Below are 23,606 nucleotides of genomic sequence, written 5' to 3'. Positions count from 1 at the left end.
TCTAGTATAGTCTAGTCTATAGTCTAGTCTATAGTCTAGTCTATAGTCTAGTCTATAGTCTAGTCTATAGTCTAGTCTATAGTCTAGTCTATAGTCTAGTCTATAGTCTAGTCTATAGTCTAGTCTATAGTCTAGTCTATAGTCTAGTCTATAGTCTAGTCTATAGTCTAGTCTATAGTCTAGTCTATAGTCTAGTCTATAGTCTAGTCTATAGTCTAGTCTATATCTAGTCTATAGTCTAGTCTATAGTCTAGTCTATAGTCTAGTCTATAGTCTAGTCTATAGTCTAGTCTATAGTCTAGTCTATAGTCTAGTCTATAGTCTAGTCTATAGTCTAGTCTAGTAGTCTAGTCTATAGTCTATAGGTCTAGTCTATAGTCTAGTCTATAGTCTAGTCTATATCTAGTCTATAGTCTAGTCTATAGTCTAGTCTATAGTCTAGTCTATAGCCTAATCTATAGTCTATTCTTTAATGTATTCTATAGTCTATCCTATATACTAGTCTATAGTCTAAACTATGTTCATTCTACAATCTAGTCTACAGTTTTGTCTATAGTCAGCTATAGTCCAATCTATAGTTTATTCTACAGTCTAGTATATAGCCGAGTGAAAAATTTAGTCTATTTAGCAGTCTACAGTTTAGTGTATAGTATAGTTTGTAGTCCATGTATAGTCTAGTGTATTATTATGGTCTAGTCTAATCTAGACTATAATCGAGTATTTAGATTTTTGGAGTGTTTTTTTTTTTTCAAGTTATTTTTTTAATTTTTTTTTTTAAATACAAAGTATTACTTCATGTAGTCGCTTTTCTCGTTAAAGTCTTCATTTATTAAAATTTTATTCAAATCACATTTACTGACAACGTCAAAATTCCTGCTAAAAAAAAACTGCCAGCCAGCTATATTAATAAAGTAAGTAAATAATAAAGTACAAAAGCAAAAAATAAGACAAAAGACCAAAAAAGTACGAAAAGATATTAAACGAAAAAAGCTCAGTGTAGGAGTACTTACTTACAGTTGGTGGAATAGAAGGGGGGGCAGTTTTCACGAAAATGTTAAATAATTATGCAAATATTTTTTTGTCGTTAAAGTTTTTAAAGAATATTGTTTAAAAAGAATGTTGAGGTTGAAAAAAAAATTAAAAATTCGTCACGCTTTTTTAGACATAATATTGAGAATTAATAATGAGTGATTTGTTATTAAACAAAAATTATTTAAAAACACTTTATAGTAAACAAATAAATTTTTTTAACACTAGATTCAAAAAAACAAATATTTATTATATGAATCACTTTTTCCCCCTTTTGTTTAAACACATTTCCCCTAATTTCCTTTAGTGTTTTTTTTTTTAAGTTTTTATTTTAAATGAAAACTAAACAAAACAAATACAAAAAGACGTGAGAATTTAACAAATTCTAGTCACGTTTACAACAACTATTTTTGTAGTTTAGCCGTAAACTAACTAAAAGCAAAGACTACGTACCACCAACTAGTACTTGCAGTAATAGTTCATATGTAAGAAAAACTTGTGTTAGGGAAAAAAGTGTTAAATTAAAATTTTTTTATATTCTTTTTCCTTTTAACCCTGGTGTGTGGCTTAAATGTCAGTTGAAAATTTATGGTTTTACTATTTAAAGATGTATTTCTTATTTCCATTGTTCTGTTGTTTCTTATAATTATTACTCACCTTCAACTTTAGCTAATGCCAAAACCGAAATCGTTTGCAGAGCTGGTATAGCCCAGGCTACAAGATGAAAAAGATGTGATTTATTTTCAATGGCTTCGTGACCCCATTTGAGACCAGCAGCCAAAAACCAAGCAAATGCCAAACATGACCACCAGGCAAAGGCCGCCATACAGCAAAAATATAAAGCCATAAAAAGTACAGTACAGGCGGTTGACTGGCGATGACCCTAAAATAATAGAAAAATAAGTTTGAAGAAAAGAAAAAAAAATCTTAAATTAATGAACAAATTTTATAAATATCTACAACTTACTTGTGTTATAGTGGTCATCATTTGTAATCTACCCAGTCTAACTGGTGGTGGAAATGGTTCGCGACAGGATACTGAATCACCGGCTCCTAAACCGGCTACATAAGCACAACCCACCACCAAATAGCAAACTGCTAAAAAGACTATAGCTCTTTCGGGATAACGAAAACGTGAGGAATCTATGAGGAAAGTAAGGACCTGAAAAGTCGAACAAAATATAAAAATTAAATAAAAAATTAAAAAAAAGCTTCTCGAAAGCTTTTGTATAAAATTATTTTTTTGTAAAGTATAAACAAGTTTCTTATAATATTAAATGTCAAAAACAGCTGTTTCTTTGTTTAAAGACAAATTTTTAAAAAGCTTTTGGAGAGCTTTTTTTAAACTAACCAAAAATCTTTTTGAAAGCTTTTATACAAAATTATTTTCTTTAAGTATAGACAAGTCTCTTATAATATTTGATGACAAAAACAGAATTTCCATTAAATTTTTTTAAATTTTTGAAAAGCTTTCGGAGAGCTTTTTCAAAAACTACAAAAATTTAATCTAAAAAAAGCTTGTGAAAAAAGCTTTTGAAAGGATAAAAATAAAATAAATGGTCTTTAAATATAAAAGCCAACTTTAAGTAATTAAAAAACAGTAAAGCTTTTGGAAAGCTTTTATAAAAATGTATTTTCTTAGAGTTTAAGCAAGTTTCCTATAATATTTGAGGTGAAAACCTGAGTTTCCTTTATTTCTTGAAAATTTTTGAAAAAGCTTTTGATGAGCTTTTGACAAAAATTCAAATTAATTACTAATTTAAGATTATAAAACTAAAATAAACGTATTTTGTATAGAAAGCCACTGTTAAACACTTAAAAACAACGAAAGCTTTTATAGAAATTTATTTACCTAAAGGTTAGACACGTTCTTTTTACGTTTGATGCTAAAGCGATATTCTTAATTTATTTCTTGAAAATTTGTGAAAAAGCTTTTGGAGAGCTTTTGCCCAAAAGCTTTAATTTAATTATAAAAACTAATTTAAAAGATATAAAACCTAAAATAAATTATTGCTGAGTAAAAATCTAACGTTAAAGACTCAATATGACAAAAAGCTTTTTGAGAGCTTTTATAAAAAAGTATATTCTTAGAGGTCATAAACGATATTCGCTGTTAAAACAAAGTTTTTTTACTTGTTTCTTAAATATTTTCGAAAAAAACACTTGAATAGCTAAAAGCTTTATAAGAGTTTTTATAAAAATTTTTGTTAAAAGCTATATTTTGTGTAAACTTTAATAAATTTCTTAAGGAATACGTAAAATAACTTTATTTTTAAAATTTTTTAAAACAAAGCACTTAATTGTTAAAAAAGCTTTTGAAGAGCTTTTACAAAAAAAGTATGTTTAAAGTGTTACAATAGATTTTTAATGAAAAATTGCGACTAGGGCGGTTTTGTTATTGATTTAGTACAAAAATAGGAAAAAGCTTTTTGAAAGCTTTTAACTTTGTTTTAGCTTTTAACTAAAACTTTAACTTTTAAGGGTTATGAGTTTATATTTCATGTTTGATCACAACAAGCAATTTATTTTCTCTTTTATGTTCTGAAAATAGCGAAAGCTTTCATAGAGCTTTTGTAAAAATCCAAACATTTTTACCTTAAATACCATAAAGATTACTTAAATTTCCAAAAGCTTTCATAATAAATAAAACAATCTTTTTGAAGTATGTGGCATATTTAAGTGAGCTTTTTAAGCTTTATTCAAATATTTCAAAATTGTACTTTAACTTCAGTTTTAAACTTTTTCTTTATGTATCTTTAGTTGTCAATTGCGTAGGTGTTTCCCTGTTAATTTATGGTCAAATGATAATTAAATCTCAAACTGTGACAGCTGTCATAACACATCTTGAAAGCTCATTTATTTTAGCTAAACTTTTTTTTTGGTATTTTTTCAATTTTTTTTCTCTGCAACAAAACAAAGAAGGGACAGAGCTATTTCTTCCACTTACAAGATTGTACGTTTCGTGTGTATGAAAATTACTTAAGTTCTGCATAATTTATTTAAACTACGCATTTATGCAAATTTTTTAAACAAAACAAAAATGCGAGAAACAAAAAAAAATGTACTTCAACAGAAAACTACACCCACTTTTAAAACAAAAAAAAAAATACTTGAGAATACAAAAAATTTATGTAAATAAAATACTAAAACCAACAGAAAAAGAGTTATTAAGAAATGTTTAAACAAAAACCTGGTCGTAAATTACAGAAATATTAAAAAAATGTATAATTTATAATGCGTTAAAATTATAACCAAAATTGTGAGCTTTTAAATTGTTTTTTAAAATGTACAATTATAAAAACAATAAAAAATGTTGAAACTCAAAAAATCTGCTTTGAAGTTGGAGAAAAATGTGCTGTTTTTAAGGCTGGTGCCGAAAACGCGTTCGTTCAAACGCACCAAAAACCTCACCCAATCGGAAATTAAAGAGGAGAGATATTAACCTTTAAAATGGGATAAATGTTAGACCATAGTCAAGACCATAAACTAAATCATATACTAGACTATAAACTGGACTAGAGACAAGACTATAGACTAGACTAAAAACCAGACTATACGCTAGACTAGAGACTAGACTATACACTACAATATAGACTAGACTAAAGAGTAGACTATACACTCGACTATAGACTAGACTAAAGGCAAGAAAAAAGATTTGACTATTGACAAGACTATATATAGACTAGACTATAGACTAGACTATAGACTAGACTAAACTAGACTTGACTAGACTAGACTATAGACTAGACTATAGACTAGACTATAAACTAGACTGTAGACTAGACTATAGACAGACTATAGACTAGACTATAGACTAGACTATAGACTAGACTATAGACTAGACTATAGACTAGACTATAGACTAGACTATAGACTAGACTATAGACTAGACTATAGACTAGACTATAGACTAGACTATAGACTAGACTATAGACTAGACTATAGACTAGACTATAGACTAGACTATAGACTAGACTATAGACTAGACTATAGACTAGACAATAGACTAAGCTATAGAATAGACTATAGACTAGACTATAGACTAGACTATATATTAGACTATAGACTAGACTATAGACTAGACTATAGACTAGACTATAGACTAGACTATAGACTAGACTATAGACTAGACTATAGAAGACTATAGACTAGACTATAGACTAGACTATAGACTAGACTATAGACTAGACTATAGACTAGACTATAGACTAGACTATAGACTAGACTATAGACTAGACTATAGACTAGACTATAGACTAGACTATAGACTAGACTATAGACTATAGACTAGACTATAGACTAGACTATAGACTAGACTATAGACTAGACTTAGACTAGACTATAGACTAGACTATAGACTAGACTATAGACTAGACTATAGACTAGACTATAGACTAGACTATAGACTAGACTATAGACTAGACTATAGACTAGACTATAGACTAGACTATAGACTAGACTATAGACTAGACTATAGACTAGACTATAGACTAGACTATAGACTAGACTATAGACTAGACTATAGACTAGACTATAGACTAGACTATAGACTAGACTATAGACTAGACTATAGACTAGACTATAGACTAGACTATAGACTAGACTATAGACTAGACTATAGACTAGACTATAGACTAGACTATAGACTAGACTATAGACTAGACTATAGACTAGACTATAGACTAGACTATAGACTAGACTATAGACTAGACTATAGACTAGACTATAGACTAGACTATAGACTAGACTATAGACTAGACTATAGACTAGACTATAGACTAGACTATAGACTAGACTATAGACTAGACTATAGACTAGACTATAGACTAGACTATAGACTAGACTATAGACTAGACTGACTAGACTAGACTAGACTATAGACTAGACTATAGACTAGACTAGACTAGACTATAGACTATAGACTAGACTATAGACTAGACTATAGACTAGACTAGACTAGACTATACTAGACTATAGACTAGACTATAGACTAGACTATAGACTAGACTATAGACTAGACTATAGACTAGACTATAGACTAGACTATAGACTAGACTAGACGACTATAGACTAGACTATAGACTAGAGACTATAGACTAGACTATAGACTAGACTATAGAGATACTAGACTAGACTATAGACTAGACTATAGACTAGACTATAGACTAGACTATAGACTAGACTATACTAGACTATAGACTAGACTATAGACTAGACTATAGACTAGACTATAGACTAGACTATAGACTAGACTATAGACTAGACTATAGACTAGACTATAGACTAGACTATAGACTAGACTATAGACTAGACTATAGACTAGACTATAGACTAGACTATAGACTAGACTATAGACTAGACTATAGACTAGACTATAGACTAGACTATAGACTAGACTATAGACTAGACTATAGACTAGACTATAGACTAGACTATAGACTAGACTATAGACTAGACTATAGACTAGACTATAGACTAGACTATAGACTAGACTATAGACTAGACTATAGACTAGACTATAGACTAGACTATAGACTAGACTATAGACTAGACTATAGACTAGACTATAGACTAGACTATAGACTAGACTATAGACTAGACTATAGACTAGACTATAGACTAGACTATAGACTAGACTATAGACTAGACTATAGACTAGACTATAGACTAGACTATAGACTAGACTATAGACTAGACTATAGACTAGACTATAGACTAGACTATAGACTAGACTATAGACTAGACTATAGACTAGACTATAGACTAGACTATAGACTAGACTATAGACTAGACTATAGACTAGACTAGACTATAGACTAGACTATAGACTAGACTATAGACTAGGACTATAGACTAGACTATAGACTAGACTATAGACTAGACTATAGACTAGACTATAGACTAGACTATAGACTAGACTATAGACTAGACTATAGACTAGACTATAGACTAGACTATAGACTAGACTATAGACTAGACTATAGACTAGACTATAGACTAGACTATAGACTAGACTATAGACTAGACTATATAGGGCACACTATAGTCCAGACTATAGACCACACTATAGATCAGACTATAGTCTGGACTATAGAGCAGATTGTAGTCAGACTATAGTCCATACTATAGATCAGACTATATATAACACTATAGACCAGGCTATAGTCTGGACTATAGTCTGGATTTTAGTCTTGCCTATACTCGGGACTATAGTCTGAGCTATAGTCTGGACCAGACTATAGTTAAGACTATGGTCTAGACTATAGACCAGACTATAGTCCAGACTATAGACAAGACTATAGTCCAGGCTATAGACCAGACTATAGTCCAAACAATAGACCAGCCTATAGTCCAGACTATAGACCAGACTATAGACCAGACTATAGACCAGACTATAGACCAGACTATAGACCAGACTATAGACCAGACTATAGTCCAGACTATAGACCAGACTATAGTCCAGACTATAGTTAAGACTATAGACAAGACTATAGTCCAGGCTATAGACCAGACTATAGTCCAAACTATAGACCAGACTATAGTCCAGACTATAGACCAGACTATAGACCAGACTATAGTCTTGTTCATAGACTACAGTTTTTGTTAGATTTTTACTCCCGAAACTTTTAAGGGTTAATTTTCTTTAAATCGTTTACAAAACCATTTATTTGCATAAATTTACTTTTTTTTTCTAAAATAAATGTACAATTTGTTGTGTTATGTTTATTTAAAATTTATTCTATTGTTTATTTATTTGCTGTTTAAATATTGCTTTCTGTCTCTGTGTTTTTCTTCATTATATGATTTTTTTACAAATTTATTTTAAATTTGTTTTTGACCACCTCTTTTTGTTGGTTTTTGTGAACCAAGCTGTTTATAGCAGCACGCCTCTTAACAAAAAATTTACTTAGAAACTCATTATTTCATTCAAACTGTCTGTCTGTCCCTCCTTAAGTTAGAAAATCATTTTCATAATGTTTTCATTTTGTTTTTTTGTTTAAAACATTTGTGGGAGTTTTTAGCCGTTTTTTCGTTAAACATTTTATTGTTTTGTTAAAAATGTTTTCCTTTGTACATTTTCTTTGAAAAATATTTAACAATTTGTCAAAATTAAGCTTATTGCTTTTTTATTTGATGTTTGCCATAAAGTAAAGAAATTTAAACGAAACATTTTGTTCCCATGCAACATCATTTGTCAATGGAAAAAGATTAATGGGAAATCATTTGAAAGGAAATAGTTGTAAAAAACTAGTGAAAACACTTGAGGGTTTTAAAGAGAATGTTCATATGGAAGGCATCGAATGGGGATTATTGAACATTTGTTTAAGTTTCTATCAAGTAAATGTTACACTTGAAAGCAAATAAAAGCTCCATAAAAGCTTTAAATGATTTTGAATTTAAACAGAATTTAAAATATTGAAAATATTTTTTTTAATTTACAAAAGCTCTTCAAAAGCTTTTGTATAATTTTGAAATATCTATAAATCTGAAAATCTTTTTAGTATTACGACCTACAAGGGAAATGCATTAACTTCTTTAAAACTTCTTTTTTGTATGAAAATTTAAAAGCTTTTACATTAAACGCTCCTTAAAACCCAAATTCCAAAATCTGTAGTCCTTTTATGTTGTTTGCCATTTATGGCAAAATATAATTGCAAATGAAAATGTTGACATTTTCAGTTTTCCTTTTTTAGATTTTCTCATGTTTCCAGACATTTTCCTAGTGTTTAGACAACATGTTCATTTTGTAAATAGGAAATTTTTTGGCAAAATGAAAAAGGCTAAACATCATCATAGCAATAGCATCATTAAGACACAGACAAGAGTGTTAAAGCTTGTATGCAGGGGGATTAAAGGTTAGGGAGAGATAAACCCAGCAATTAAGGCAAATAAAAAGCTTTATTTTAGTTAAATCTTTACTTAACTAATGTGATATAATCTTACAAATAAGGAGAGTTCATTAAAATCTGATGAAAGGAAGCTTTAAAGCTTTGCTAGTATGAAAGCTTTTAGTTAAAAATGGACTAAAAATGATTTTTATATAAAAGCTTTTAGTTAAACGTTTAATAGACAATAATGATTTACTATTTAAATTCCGAAGGAAAGCTTTAAAGCTTTATTAGGTTCAAAGCATTTAGTTTAAAGTGAAGCTGATAATAAGAGGAAAACATAATTCTGCTTAAGAAAACTGTATAACGGTGTTAGACTGAAAGTTTTTAGTATAAATTAAAGTGGAATTAAAATATTCAAAATAAGAAAAGCTTTAAAGAACTTTTTAGTTCAAATAAAAAAAGAAAAGAAAAAAGTCAGGAATTCGGAGTAAAATTAATATTAAAAGCTTTAAAGATTCGATAGGATGAAAGCTTTTAGTTTAAAGTAAATATAAGGACTAAATAATTTATCTATAAAATTAAGCTTTAAAGCTTTTCTAGTGCTAAAGACTTAAGTTTAAAGTAATGCTGAGAATAAGAAGCAAAAATAAGTATGACTTAAAAACGTGAAAGCTTTGTTACTAGAAAAGCTTTCAACTGGAATGGAAGTAAAATTTTTAATGAAGAGAATAAGAAAAAGCTTTAAAGTTTTGTTAATATAAAAGCTTTTCTTACGAAATTATACATAAATTAGAAATAAAAACTTAGGAGGAGCAAATCATGTTGATATGAAACGATTTTAATCTTTGATTAAATGAAAGCTTTTAGTTTGAAGTGAAGTACAGATAAAAAGTAAATATATTAGGCTTTAAAGTTTTAGCTTTACGTTTTCAGAGTGTGAAAGTTTAGAGTTAGAAGTGATGCCGAGAATATAAAAGAAAACTCTGAATGATTAAGAAAATGTAAAAGTTTTATTAGAAGGAAAGCTTTTAGTATTAATTAAAGTAGAATTTTGAATAATGAGAATAAAGAGCTTTGATAATATAAAAGCTTTTATATTAAAGTTAAGCTTTACTGAAAGCTTTTAGTATTAACTAAAGTGCTATTTTAAATAAAGAAAATTATAAAAGCTCTAAAGCTCTTTTCACATTAATGTAAAAAGCTTTAAAGCTTTGATAGATAGAAAGCTTTTAGTTTAAAGTGAAGTGTTATTCTCCACTTAACTATTTAAGTCGTTAAAGAAAGCTTTCAGGATTTGTTAGTATGAAAGCTTTTAGTTTAAAGTGAATAATATCTTTATATTCTGAATGAGAATGATTGAGATAACTGAGAATAAGCAGCTATAAATTATGTTATTAAAGGAAGTATTAAAGCTTTGGTAATATATAAAAGCTTTCTTGAAGTAAAATATTACTGAATGCTTTTAGTACATATGAAAGTAGAAATTATAAAAGAATAACAAAACATTTGGTTAAAAGTGAAGTATTATTCGCTAATGAAAGCTTTTTTAAACTTTGTTAGTAGGAAAGCTAAAAATATAAAAAGAAACTGAGCATGATTTCTAAAACTAAGAAGCTATACTAAAAGGAAAGCTTTCAATATGAATTGTAATAGAATTTGTAACAAGGAGAATAAGAAGTTACCAATAACTCATAAAAGAAAGCTTTAAAGCTTGATATAGGTAAAAACTTTTAGTTTGTAGAAATGCTAAGAATATGGTATTCAAAGAAATTTATATAAAATAGCTTTTTAGTTTAATTGAAAAATTATGATTTTTTTGCAATCTTATAGGTTTTTGGTCCCAAAAAAGAAAGCTTTAAAGCTTGAAATAGTTAAAAGCTTTTAGTGTGTAGAAAAGCTATGAATATGAACTTTAAAGAAATGTGTATAAAAAAGCTTTATAGCTTTAAGAATATAAAAGCTTTCAGTTTTAATTGATGAGTTATGATTTTTTTGTTTTTTTTTTTTGCTAAATTAAAGGTTTTTGGTCTCATAAAAGAATGCTTTAAAGCTTGCAATAGGTAAAAGCTTTTAGTTTGTAGAAAAGCTATGAATATGGACTTAAAAGAAATGTGTATAAAAAAAGCTTTATAGCTTTAAGAATATAAAAGCTTTCAGTTTTAAATGAAGAATAATGATTTTTTTTCGTAATGATAAAGGTTTTTGGTCTTATAAAAGAAAGCTTTAAAGCTTGAAATAGGTAAAAGCTTTTAGTTTGTAGAAAAGCTATGAATATGGACTTTAAAGAAATTTATATAAAAAAGCTTTATAAGCTTCAAGAACATCAAAGCTTTCAGTTTTAATTGGAGTATTATAAATTTTTTTCGTAATCTTAAAGGAGTTTGGACTTTACAGACTAAAGAAGACGTTTTGAGGCTTGAAAAACGCTTAAAGCTTATTTGATATAGAAAGCTTTTCAGCTTAAAAACAGATAACGTTTCTGAAAAAGCTTTTATCTACACATTTTTGCTGGGTTAACCTAGTGTTAGCCTCCTCTAACTTTCCTATTTGCCTGCGGCTGCATCATAGTTCATGTTGGTGTCTATATGAACTTAAAACTTTTTGTTGATGGGTGTGTGTGTGACAAAAATTTGTTGTTTGACTTTTGGGTGTTAAAAAACAATTGATGTGTGTCTGCCGCTGTTGACAAATGAAGTTTTAATGATGTGATCTGATGTCGAAGCGCTTGGTTGTAGTTGTGCTGATTGCAGCTGCTGCTGTTAAATGATAAAATTTGCAACAAATATTTATTTAACACAAACTTTAGAAATATTTGCTGTAAATTTTATTTATAGAAATAACACAGTTTTGCATGTTTTTTATTTTCCACATAATTAATATTTATGAAGAAAATTTTGTATTTGAATTTATTTATTTATGAATGAATGTCTAAAAGTTTTTCTTGTTATTACAAAAAAAAAAGAAGAAAATAATATTTTTCCTTTATTAGGCCTAAAATTATCAAGAAATGTAATTTATCATGAATTATAAGGAGCAGGAAAGAGAAGGGGTTAGAGAGGAAAAGACAAAAGAAATTCAAATCACGTATTATGTTTCTAAACATTAATCATCATTGTACATAACGATAATGATGATGACAACAGGATAGAGTGGAAGGTTTTGGTCTCTTATAATGTAAAAGCTTTTAAGTTTTCTACATGCAGACCAACTGCCGTAAATGGCTTCTAAAGTGGTCATAATACTTGCAACAATTTTTATATCAACTTGTTGTTGATTGTAGTGGTGCCCCTTTCTTGCTTGTAACTGTGACATGATTTTTTCATTTTCATTTGTAAAGATTTGTAGTCAAAAGTTTCTGTCTACAGTTGTAGTATATCTGTCTGTCATCTGACTAAAACATTTGCATTTTCTGTAGTCAAATATTAAAATATCAAATTTTACCTAATGCAGCAAATTTGTATATCATGGTTTTATCTCCAAAAAATTGTAGTTATCCCCCAAAAAAATATAAAAAAAATTGCAATAACTCTAGTGTACTCAATGCATTTCACTTGTCATGTACAAGAGCTTTTAGTAGAAAAAAAAATAGTAAATAAGATAAATTTATTATTAAGTTTTAATATTTAAACTGATATGACTATATAGCTTAAGTAGTCTAAGCAATTTTAGGAGTTTCTTTTAGTAAAAAATGCCATAAAAATTGAAATGTTTTACATAAACTACAAAAAAAATGTTGACAAGTTACAACTTGTTAACTAAAAGTAAATAAACAAATATGAAGGCAATTTTAAACTTAAGAAAGGAACAAGTGTTTTTAGGTTAAATACGGCAACAATTGCCGTAAATTTAAGATATATTTAAAAAAAATAGAAAAGCTTTCAAAAGCTTTTTTAAAATTGTTCTCTTAAATAGTGAAATAAATCGATTAAAAGTCCAAAATTTTATAAAAAAACTAAAAATTTTAAACATTTTACTTTTTTTGTAAAAGCTCTCAAAAAGCTTTTGCACTTTTAAAAGGCTAAAATATATAAAATTACCCTAAATCCTGCAAATACCCCTTTAAAATATCTTAAAACTAAAAATTTAGCAAATTTCGCTTTTTTTTGTAAAAGCTCTCAAAAAGCTTTTGAATTTTTAAAAGGCTAAAAAACATAAAATTACCCTAAATCCTGCAAATACTCTTTAAAATATTTCAAATATCATTTTCTAAAGAAAAGTTAAAAAATTTTAAAAAGCTTTTCAAAAGCTTACTTAAACATTTTATACTAAATATTGAAAAAGTAACAGTAGAGTAAAAATTTTATAAAAAAACTAAAATTTTATAAAATTAAGAATTTTAAAATGAAAATTCCACTTTTTTTGTAAAAGCTCTCAGTAAGCTTTTGCACTTTTGAAAGGCTAAAAATCATAAAATTACCCTAAATCCTGCAAATACTCTTTAAAATATCTTAAAACCAAAAATATAACAAATTCGACATTTTTGTAAAAGCTCCCAAAAAGCTTTTGCATTTTTAAAGGGCTAAAAAACATAAAGTTACCCTAAATCCTGCTAATACTCTTTAAAATATCTCAAATATCATTTTTTAAAGAAAATTTTAAAAATTTAAAAAAGCTTTCTTAAAAATTTCTACTAAAAGTTGAAAAAGTATAATTTTAAAGTAAAATTTTAATAATAAACTAAAATTTTATATAATTACGAATTTTAAAACGAAAATACCACTTTTTTGTAAAAGCTCTCAACAAACTTTTGCATTTTTGAAAGGCTAAAAAACATAAAATTACCCTAAATCCTGCAAATACTCTTTAAAATATCTTAAAACTAAAAATTTAACAAATTGGACTTTTTTGTAAAAGCTCTCAAAAAAGCTTTTGCACTTTTAAAAGGCTAAAAAACATAAAATTTCCCTAAATCCTGCAAATACCCTTTAATATATCTCAAATATAATTTTTTAAAGAAAATTTTAAAAATTATAAAAAGCTTTTCAAAAGCTTTCTTAAAATTTTTCTACTAATTTAAAAATATTTCCTGAAATTTTGCTTAAAAACTAATTTTAAGCTACAAAATCAAATAAACAAAAGCTTAACTGTAAATTTTTTTATACTTATAAAAGTTTTTTAAACAAATTTGAAAAGCTCAGAAAAAAGCTTTCTCTGTTTTTCGCTGAAAATTAAAATTTTTAAAACAAATTGCAATTTAGAAATTGTAGAAAGTGAAAATTTTGCAATTTTTTGTTTAATAATTGCATTAATGTTAAAGCATTCGAAAAAGCTTTCTTTAAATTTTGCTTAAAAATAGGTTTACAGTTGGAAAATTCAATATAGAAACGTAATTGTAAAAATTTTAATATTTATAAAAGCTTTTTAAACAAATTTCAAAAGCTCTGACAAAAGCTTCCGAAAGAGCTTTCTGTTGTTTTAGCTTAAAAATAGGTTTACATTCAGAATATTTAACGTAAAAACTTAATTTATTGAAATTTTTATTATTTTTCAAAAGCTTTTAATAAAGTTGCAAAAGCTCTAGTAAAAGCTTTCTGTTTATTTTTCACAAATATTAAATTTTTAATAGAAATAGCAATTTAGAAGCAAAAATTTTAAAATTTTGGTTATATATTAAAAGCTTTTGAAAAGCTTTTTGCTTTTACTAGCGACAATTGTGTAAAAATTCGGTTTTTAACTTAAATATAGAGATAACTTACCGTAAACAAACAGCTAGCCACACATACGGCCGCCCAAGAGCCTACCCAATATCTAAGAACGGTACGTTCTTTTTCAGGGAAAAACATGGCATGACAAGGAGCACCACAGTCGCGTTTATCCTAGAAAGAGCGGAAAAAATAATGAAAAAATTTAATAAGATTTTTCTTGTCGTATCAAATTATAGTTAATAAAGCAAAAAATAACATACTTTTAAAATAATTGACAATCCTATAGAATTTTACAAACAAATTTCAGTTATAATATTGTTGTAGATAAAACAACAAAAGAAACTAAGGTAAAATAATATTTTAGTTAAGAAGCGAAGAAAAAATAAATAAAGAATCTAAATTTTTATTACATTTGTCTTCCTTTTGTGAAATGTTAGCAAAAAAAACAAAGCGTAATATTTGTTAAAATCCTCCCTCATCTTCCTACAGGTAAGAAAATATATTCACATCTACACTCACATGTACTTATACCTTTTGCAATAATAAAACACAAAACAACAAAAAAGTCACATCCTGTTATGGAATTCACTACATATGCCTTAATGTATGCTACAACAAAATTGTTGATGTTTGAAATACAGAAAAATTTTGTAATTGTATATGTTCAGTGAACAAATAATGGAGTATAGTACTTAAAGTACTTTACTCTTTTTCTCCTGTTTTAATATCTAAAAGCAAACTCCCTCACGAACATGTTTAAACAACAAATAAAATAATACATATAACAAGCACCAGAGAGTGAGTCTATAAAAATTGAAAAAAAGCTCGCTAGCGAAGCTCATTAAAATTTTAAATTTTCTCCTTCATTTTTCAAATCAAACGAAAAAAAGATGTTTTACACGCACAACAACAATAACTACATACTGCTTTAAAGGAAACGGAAAAAGTAATGTAAGCATTAGATGTATGAGTCTATATAAAAGCAATATTATTTTGTTAAAAATGCGTATTTTAAAATACTCTTGTTCTTTCACCCTTAGATTTTAAGAAAGTGAAAAGCATTGTCTATATTTTAGTATTTTCCCCAACTTCTATTTTCCTAATATTAAAGCAGTCTAACTGGAGGGGTTTCAGTGTAATTTTTAGCCTGCGAACTGTGTATAAATTATTTGTAAAATGTTAGAAGTGAAGGTTAAAAGCAATTTGAAAAAAAAAGATTTTTTTGGAAAATTATGTCTGTGAAATAGAAAGCCAGAGAATGGGAATTTAAGAAAATTAAAAGGGAAAGTAATTTTATGCTGTTGAAAGCATTTTAAAGGAAAATTCCATAACCCACAAGAAAGAACTAAAACAGAACTAGAACAGAACTAGAGCAGAACTAGAACAGAACAGAACTAGAATTAGAACAGAACTAGAACAGAACTAGAACGAACTAGAACAGAACTAGAACAGAACTAGAACAGAACTAGAACAGAACTAGAACAGAACTAGAACAGAACTAGAAAAGACTAGAACTGAACTAGAACAGAACTAGAACAGAATAGAACTAGAACAGAACTAGAACAGAACTAGAACAGAACTAGAACAGAACTAGAACAAAACTAGAACAGAACTAGAACAGAACTAGAACAAACTGAGACACTAGAGCAACTAGAACAGAACTAGAACAGAACTAGAACAGAACTAGAACAGAACTAGAACAGAACTAGAACAGAACTAGAACAGAACTAGAACAGACTAGAACAGAACTAGAACAGAACTAGAACAGAACTAGAACTAGAACAGAACTAGAACAGAACTAGAACAGAACTAGAACAGAACTAGAACAGAACTAAACAGAACTAGAACAGAACTAGAACAGAACTAGAACAGAACTAGAACAGAACTAGAACAGAACTAGAACAGAACTAGAACAGAACTAAACAGAACTACAACAGAACTAGAACAGAACTAGAACAGAACTAGAACAGAACTAGAACAGAACTAGAACAGAACTAGAACAGAACTAGAACAGAACTAGAACAGAACTAGAACAGAACTAGAACAGAACTAGAACAGAACTAGAACAGAACTAGAACATAACTAGAACAGAACTAGAACAGAACTAGAACAGAACTAGAACAGAACTAGAACGAACTAGAACAGAACTAGAACAGAACTAGAAACAGAACTAGAACAACTAGAACAGAACTAGAACAGAACTAGAACAGAACTAGAACAGAACTAGAACAGAACTAGAACAGAACTAGAACAGAACTAGAACAGAACTAGAACAGAACTAGAACAGAACTAGAACAGAACTAGAACAGAACTAGAACAGAACTAGAACAGAACCAGAACAACTAGAACAGAACTAGAACAGAACTAGAACAGAACTAGAACAGAACTAGAACAGAACTAGAACAGAACCGAATAAACAGAATAACAGAACTAGAACAGAACTAGAACAGAACTAGAACAGAACTAGAACAGAACTAGAATAGAACTAGAAAGAACTAGAACAGAACTAGAACAGAACTAGAATAGAACTAGAACAGAACTAGAACAGAATAGAACGAACTAGACAGAACTAGAACAGAACTAGAACAGAACTAGAACAGAACTAGAACAGAACTAGAACAGAACTAGAACAGAAACCTAGAACTAGAACAGAAACTAGAACAGAACTAGAACAGAACTAGAACAGAACTAGAACAGAACTAGAACAGAACTAGAACAGAACTAGAACAGAACTAGAACAGAACTAGAAGAACTAGAACAGAACTAGAACAGAACTTAGAACAGAACTAGAACTAGAACTAAGAACAGAACTAGAACAGAACTAGAACAGAACTAGAACAGAACTAGAACAGAACTAGAACAAAACTAGAAGAACTAGAACAGAACTAGAACAGAACTAGAATAGAACTAGAACAGAACTAGAACAGAACTAGAACAGAACTAGAATCAGAACTAGAACAGAACTAGAACAGACTAGAACAGAACTAGAATAGAACTAGAACAGAACTAGAACAGAACTAGAATAGAACTAGAACAGAACTAGAACAGAACTAGAACAGAACTAGAATAGAACTAGAACAGAACTAGAACAGAACTAGAACAGAACTAGAACAGAACTAGAACAGAACTAGAACAGAACTAGAACAGAACTGAACAGAACTAGAAACAGAACTAGAACAGAACTAGAACAGAACTAGAACAGAACTAGAACAGAACTAGAACAGAACTAGAACAGAACAGAACTAGAACAGAACTAGAACAGAACTAGAACAGAACTAGAACAGAACTAGAACAGAACTAGAACAGAACTAGAACAGAACTAGAACAGACTAGAACAGAATAGAACAGAACTAGAACAGAACTAGAACAGAACTAGAACAGAACTAGAACAGAACTAGAACAGAACTAGAACAGAACTAGAACAGAACTAGAACAGAACTAGAACAGAACTAGAACAGAACTAGAACAGAACTAGAACAGAACTAGAACAGAACTAGAACAGAACTAGAACAGAACTAGAACAGAACTAGAACAGAACTAGAACAGAACTAGAATAGAACTAGAACAGAACTAGAACAGAACTAGCAACAGAACTAGAACAGAACTAGAACAGAACTAGAACAGAACTAGAACAGAACTAGAACTAGAACTAGAAACAGAACTAGAACAGAACTAGAACAGACTAGAACAGAACTAGAACAGAACTAGAACAGAACTAGAACAGAACTAGAACAGAACTAGAACAGAACCTAGAACAGAACTAGAACAGAACTAGAACAGAACTAGAACGAACTAGAACAGAACTAGAACAGAACTAGAACAGAACTAGAACAGCTAGAACAGAACTAGAACAGAACTAGAACAGAACTAGAACAGAACTAGAACAGAACTAGAACAGAACAGAACAGAACTAGAACAGAACTAGAAACAGAACTAGAACAGAACTAGAACAGAACTAGAACAGAACTAGAACAGAACTGGAACAGAACTAGAAACAGAACGAGAACACAACTAGAACAGAACTTAGAATAGAACTTGTCGAATATTCGAGAACATTCCATCTAATTAAAACAATTCCTTAATTTCTCTAAATAAATAAAATTATGAGCAATAAAAAATAATTTCAGATGTTCTCAAATATAGAAATCCGTTTAAAAACAACATTTTTGCAACTTTGTTCCTGTTTGAAATTAGATAAATTTTAGTTTAAATATTTTCTACTTATTCTTTTCATCTTTTCTTTAAAAAATTCTAATACTGGGCCAAAGATTGTTTTAACAAAATAGGGGAAATATTTAACAAAAAAGTTTTACACAGTAATGTAACTTTTTGAAAACAAAGACTAAACAACAACATATTTTTTCATTTAAAACAAGTAATATAAAGTAAAAAGCAAAAAAATGGTTGTGTTAAATAGTGCCAAACATAGAAAAACGTTTAAAATATTGTCTTACTAAATTCATATTTTTTCCTTCGTACTTTTTTATTATTACTTTTTCACTTTCTTTAGCATAAACAATCAGAGTGCATAATGACCCTAAAAAAACTGCCATGAATGCATTTAAGCATGCTGTTGCTGTCATTCATTCATTCTGCTATCAGCGGCAACAACAACAACTACAATAAAAAGAGCTAAAGAATAAAACAAAGATGAGAAAATGAAAGAAGTGGAAAAAATGGTCTGGAGAAGTCATGGAAAAATTTAAATTTTGAGAAGGTACCAAATAGAGTACTTTTCAGGGACAATACTAGACTATAGACTCGATTATGGACTCGATTATAGACTCGATTATAGACTAGACTATAGACTAGACTATAGATTGGACTATAGACTAAACTATAGACTAGACTATAGACTAGACTATAGACTAGACTATAGACTAGACTATAAACTAGACTATAGACTAGACTATAGACAAGACTATAGACTAGACTATAGACTAGACTATAGACTAGACTATAGACTAGACTATAGACTAGACTATAGACTAGACTATAGACTAGACTATAGACTAGACTACAGACTAGACTATAGACTAGACTATAGACTAGACTACAGACTAGACTATAGACTAGACTATAGACTAACTATAAGACTAGACTATAGACTAGACTATAGACTAGACTATAGACTAGACTATAGACTAGACTATAGACTAGACTATAGACTAGACTATAGACTAGACTAGACTAGACTATAGACTAAGACTATAGACTAGACTATAGACTAGACTATAGACTAGACTAGACTAGACTATAGACTAGACTATAGACTAGACTATAGACTAGACTATAGACTAGACTATAGACTAGACTATAGCTAGACTATAGACTAGACTATAGACTAGACTATGGCTAGACTATAGACTAGATTATAGACTATAGACTAGATTATAGACTAGACTATAGACTAGACTATAGACTAGACTATAGGCTAGACTATAGACTAGACTATAGACTAGACTATAGACTAGACCATAGACTAGACTATAGACTAAACTATAGACTAGGACTATAGACTAAACTATAGACTAGACTATAGACAAGACTATAAACTAGACTATAGACTAGTCTATAGACTAGACTATAGACTAGACTATAGACTAGACTATAGACTAGACTATAGACTAGACTATAGACTAGACTATAGACTAGACTATAGACTAGACTATAGACTAGACTATAGACTAGACTATAGACTAGACTATAGACTAGACTATAGACTAGACTATAGACTAGACTATAGACTAGACTATAGACTAGACTATAGACTAGACTATAGACTAGACTATAGACTATAGACTAGACTATAGTCCAGACTATAGACTGGACTATAGTCCAGACTATAGACTAGACTATAGTCCAGACTATAGACTGGACTATAGTCTAGTCTATAGTCTATAGTCTAGTCTATAGTCTAGTCTATAGTCTAGTCTAGTCTAGTCTATAGTCTAGTCTATAGTCTAGTCTATAGTCTAGTCTATAGTCTAGTCTATAGTCTAGTCTATAGTCTAGTCCTATAGTCTAGCCTATAGTCTAGTCTATAGTCTAGTCTATAGTTTAGTCTATAGTCTAGTCTATTGTCTAGTCTATAGTTTAGTCTATAGTCTAGTCTATAGTCTAGCCTATAGTCTAGTCTATAGTCTAGTCTATAGTCTAGTCTATAGTCTAGTCTAAAGTCTAGTCTATAGTCTAGTATAGTCTAGTCTATAGTCTAGTCTATAGTCTAGTCTATAGTCTAGTCTATAGTCTAGTCTATAGTCTAGTCTATAGTCTAGTCTATAGTCTAGTCTATAGTCTAGTCTATAGTCTAGTCTATAGTCTAGTCTATAGTCTAGTCTCTAGTTAGTCTATAGTCTAGTCTATAGTCTAGTCTATAGTCTAGTCTATAGTCTAGTCTATAGTATCGTCTATAGTCTAGTCTATAGTCTAGTTTATAGTCTTGTCTATAGTCTAGTCTATAGTTTAGTCTATAGTCTAGTCTATAGTTTAGTCTATAGTCTAGTCTATGGTCTAGTCTATAGTCTAGTCTATAGTCTAGTCTATAGTCTAGCCTATAGTCTAGTCTATAGTCTAGTCTATAGTCTAGCCTATAGACTAGACAATAGACTAGACTATAGACTAGACTATAGACTAACTATAGACTAGGACATAGACTAGACTATAGACTAGACTATAGGCTAGACTATAGACTAGACTATAGACTAGACTATAGGCTAGACTATAGACTAGACTATAGACTAGACTATAGACTAGACCATAGACTAGACTATAGACTAAACTATAGACTAGACTATAGACTAAAACTATAGACTAGACTATAGACAAGACTATAAACTAGACTATAGACTAGACTATAGACTAGACTATAGACTAGACTATAGACTAGACTATAGACTAGACTATAGACTAGACTATAGACTAGACTATCAGACTAGACTATAGACTAGACTATAGACTAGACTATAGACTAGACTATAGACTAGACTATAGACTAGACTATAGACTATAGACTAGACTATAGTCCAGACTATAGACTGGACTATAGTCCAGACTATAGACTAGACTATAGTCCAGACTATAGACTGGACTATAGTCTAGTCTATAGTCTATAGTCTCGTCTATAGTCTAGTCTATAGTCTAGTCTATAGTCTAGTCTATAGTCTAGTCTATAGTCTAGTCTATAGTCTAGTCTATAGTCTAGTCTATAGTCTAGTCTATAGTCTAGTCTATAGTCTAGCCTATTAGTCTAGTCTATAGTCTAGTCTATAGTTAGTCTATAGTCTAGTCTATTGTCTAGTCTATAGTTTAGTCTATAGTCTAGTCCTATAGTCTAGCCTAGTCTAGTCTATAGTCTATCTATAGTCTAGTCTATAGTCTAGTCTAAAGTCTAGTCTATAGTCTAGTCTATAGTCTAGTCTATAGTCTAGTTATAGTCTAGTCTATAGTCTAGTCTATAGTCTAGTCTATAGTCTAGTCTATAGTCTAGTCTATAGTCTAGTCTATAGTCTAGTCTATAGTCTAGTCTATAGTCTAGTCTATAGTCTAGTCTATAGTCTAGTCTATAGTGTAGTCTATATCTAGTCTATAGTCTAGTCTATAGTCTAGTCTATAGTCTAGTCTATAGTCTAGTTTATAGTCTTGTCTATAGTCTAGTCTATAGTTTAGTCTATAGTCTAGTCTATAGTTTAGTCTATAGTCTAGTCTATGGTCTAGTCTATAGTCTAGTCTATAGTCTAGTCTATAGTCTAGCCTATAGTCTAGTCTATAGTCTAGTCTATAGTCTAGCCTATAGACTAGACAATAGACTAGACTATAGACTAGACTATAGACTAGACTAGACTATAGACTAGACTATAGACCTAGACTATAGACTAGACTATAGACTAGACTATAGGACTAGACTATAGACTAGACTATAGACTAGACTATAGACTAGACTATAGACTAGACTATAGACTAGACTATAGACTAGACTATAGACTAAACTATAACTAGACTATAGACTAACTATAGACTAGACTATAGACAGACTATAACTAGACTATAGACTAGACTATAGACTAGACTATAGACTAGACTATAGACTAGACTATAGACTAGACTATAGACTAGACTATAGACTAGACTATAGACTAGACTATAGACTAGACTATAGACTAGACTATAGACTAGACTATAGACTAGACTATAGACTAGACTATAGACTAGACTATAGACTAGACTATAGACTAGACTATAGACTAGACTATAGACTAGACTATAGACTAGACTATAGACTAGACTATAGACTAGACTATAGACTAGACTATAGACTAGACTATAGACTAACTATAGACTAGACTAGACTAGACTATAGACTAGACTATAGACTAGACCATAGACTAGACTATAGACTAAACTATAGACTAGACTATAGACTAAACTATAGACTAGACTATAGACAGACTATAGACTAGACTATAGACTAGACTATAGACTAGACTATAGACTAGACTATAGACTAGACTATAGACTAGACTATAGACTAGACTATAGACTAGACTATAGACCTAGACTATAGACTAGACTATAGACTAGACTATAGACCTAGACTATAGACTAGACTATAGACTAGACTATAGACTAGACTATAGACTAGACTATAGACTAGACTATTAGACTAGACTATAGACTAGACTTTAGACTAGACTATAGACTAGACTATAGACTAGACGATAGGACTAAGACTAGACTTAGACTAACTATAGACTAGACTATAGACTAGACTATAGACTAGACTATAGACTAGACTATAGACTAGACTATAGACTAGACTATAGGACTAGACTATATACTATACTATAGACTATAGTCCAGACTATAGACTGGACTATAGTCCAGACTATAGACTAGACTATAGTCCAGACTATAGACTGGACTATAGTCCAGACTATAGACTAGACTATAGACTAGACTATAGACTAGACTATAGATTAGGCTATAGACTAGACTATAGACTAGACTATAGACTAGACTAGAGACTAGACTATAGACTAGACTATAGACTAGACTATAGACTAGACTATAGACTAGACTATAGACTAGACTATAGACTAGA

At 29.6% G+C, this 23,606-nt stretch overlaps 1 protein-coding gene across 1 annotated transcript; it reads right to left on the bottom strand.

Annotated features, from left to right (window-relative positions):
• Positions 1 to 1,599: 1,599 nt before the first annotated feature.
• On the bottom strand, positions 1,600 to 14,677 carry LOC119614194 (frizzled; the record flags this gene model as incomplete). Its single annotated transcript, XM_037970323.1, has 3 exons — positions 1,600 to 1,912; positions 1,997 to 2,191; positions 14,558 to 14,677. Coding segments are annotated over 3 exons (549 nt in total), but the record flags the coding sequence as incomplete, so codon positions are not given.
• Between the last annotated feature and the right edge of the window lie 8,929 nt (positions 14,678 to 23,606).

Source organism: Lucilia sericata, unplaced genomic scaffold, assembly GCF_015586225.1.
Source record: "Lucilia sericata isolate MDLA Ls3-8-SP2 unplaced genomic scaffold, ASM1558622v1 Contig002678F_arrow, whole genome shotgun sequence".
NCBI classification, from domain to species: Eukaryota; Metazoa; Arthropoda; class Insecta; order Diptera; family Calliphoridae; genus Lucilia; species Lucilia sericata.
Note: the sequence above shows the minus strand (reverse complement) of the source record. Positions and strands in the feature narration are given on the sequence as shown.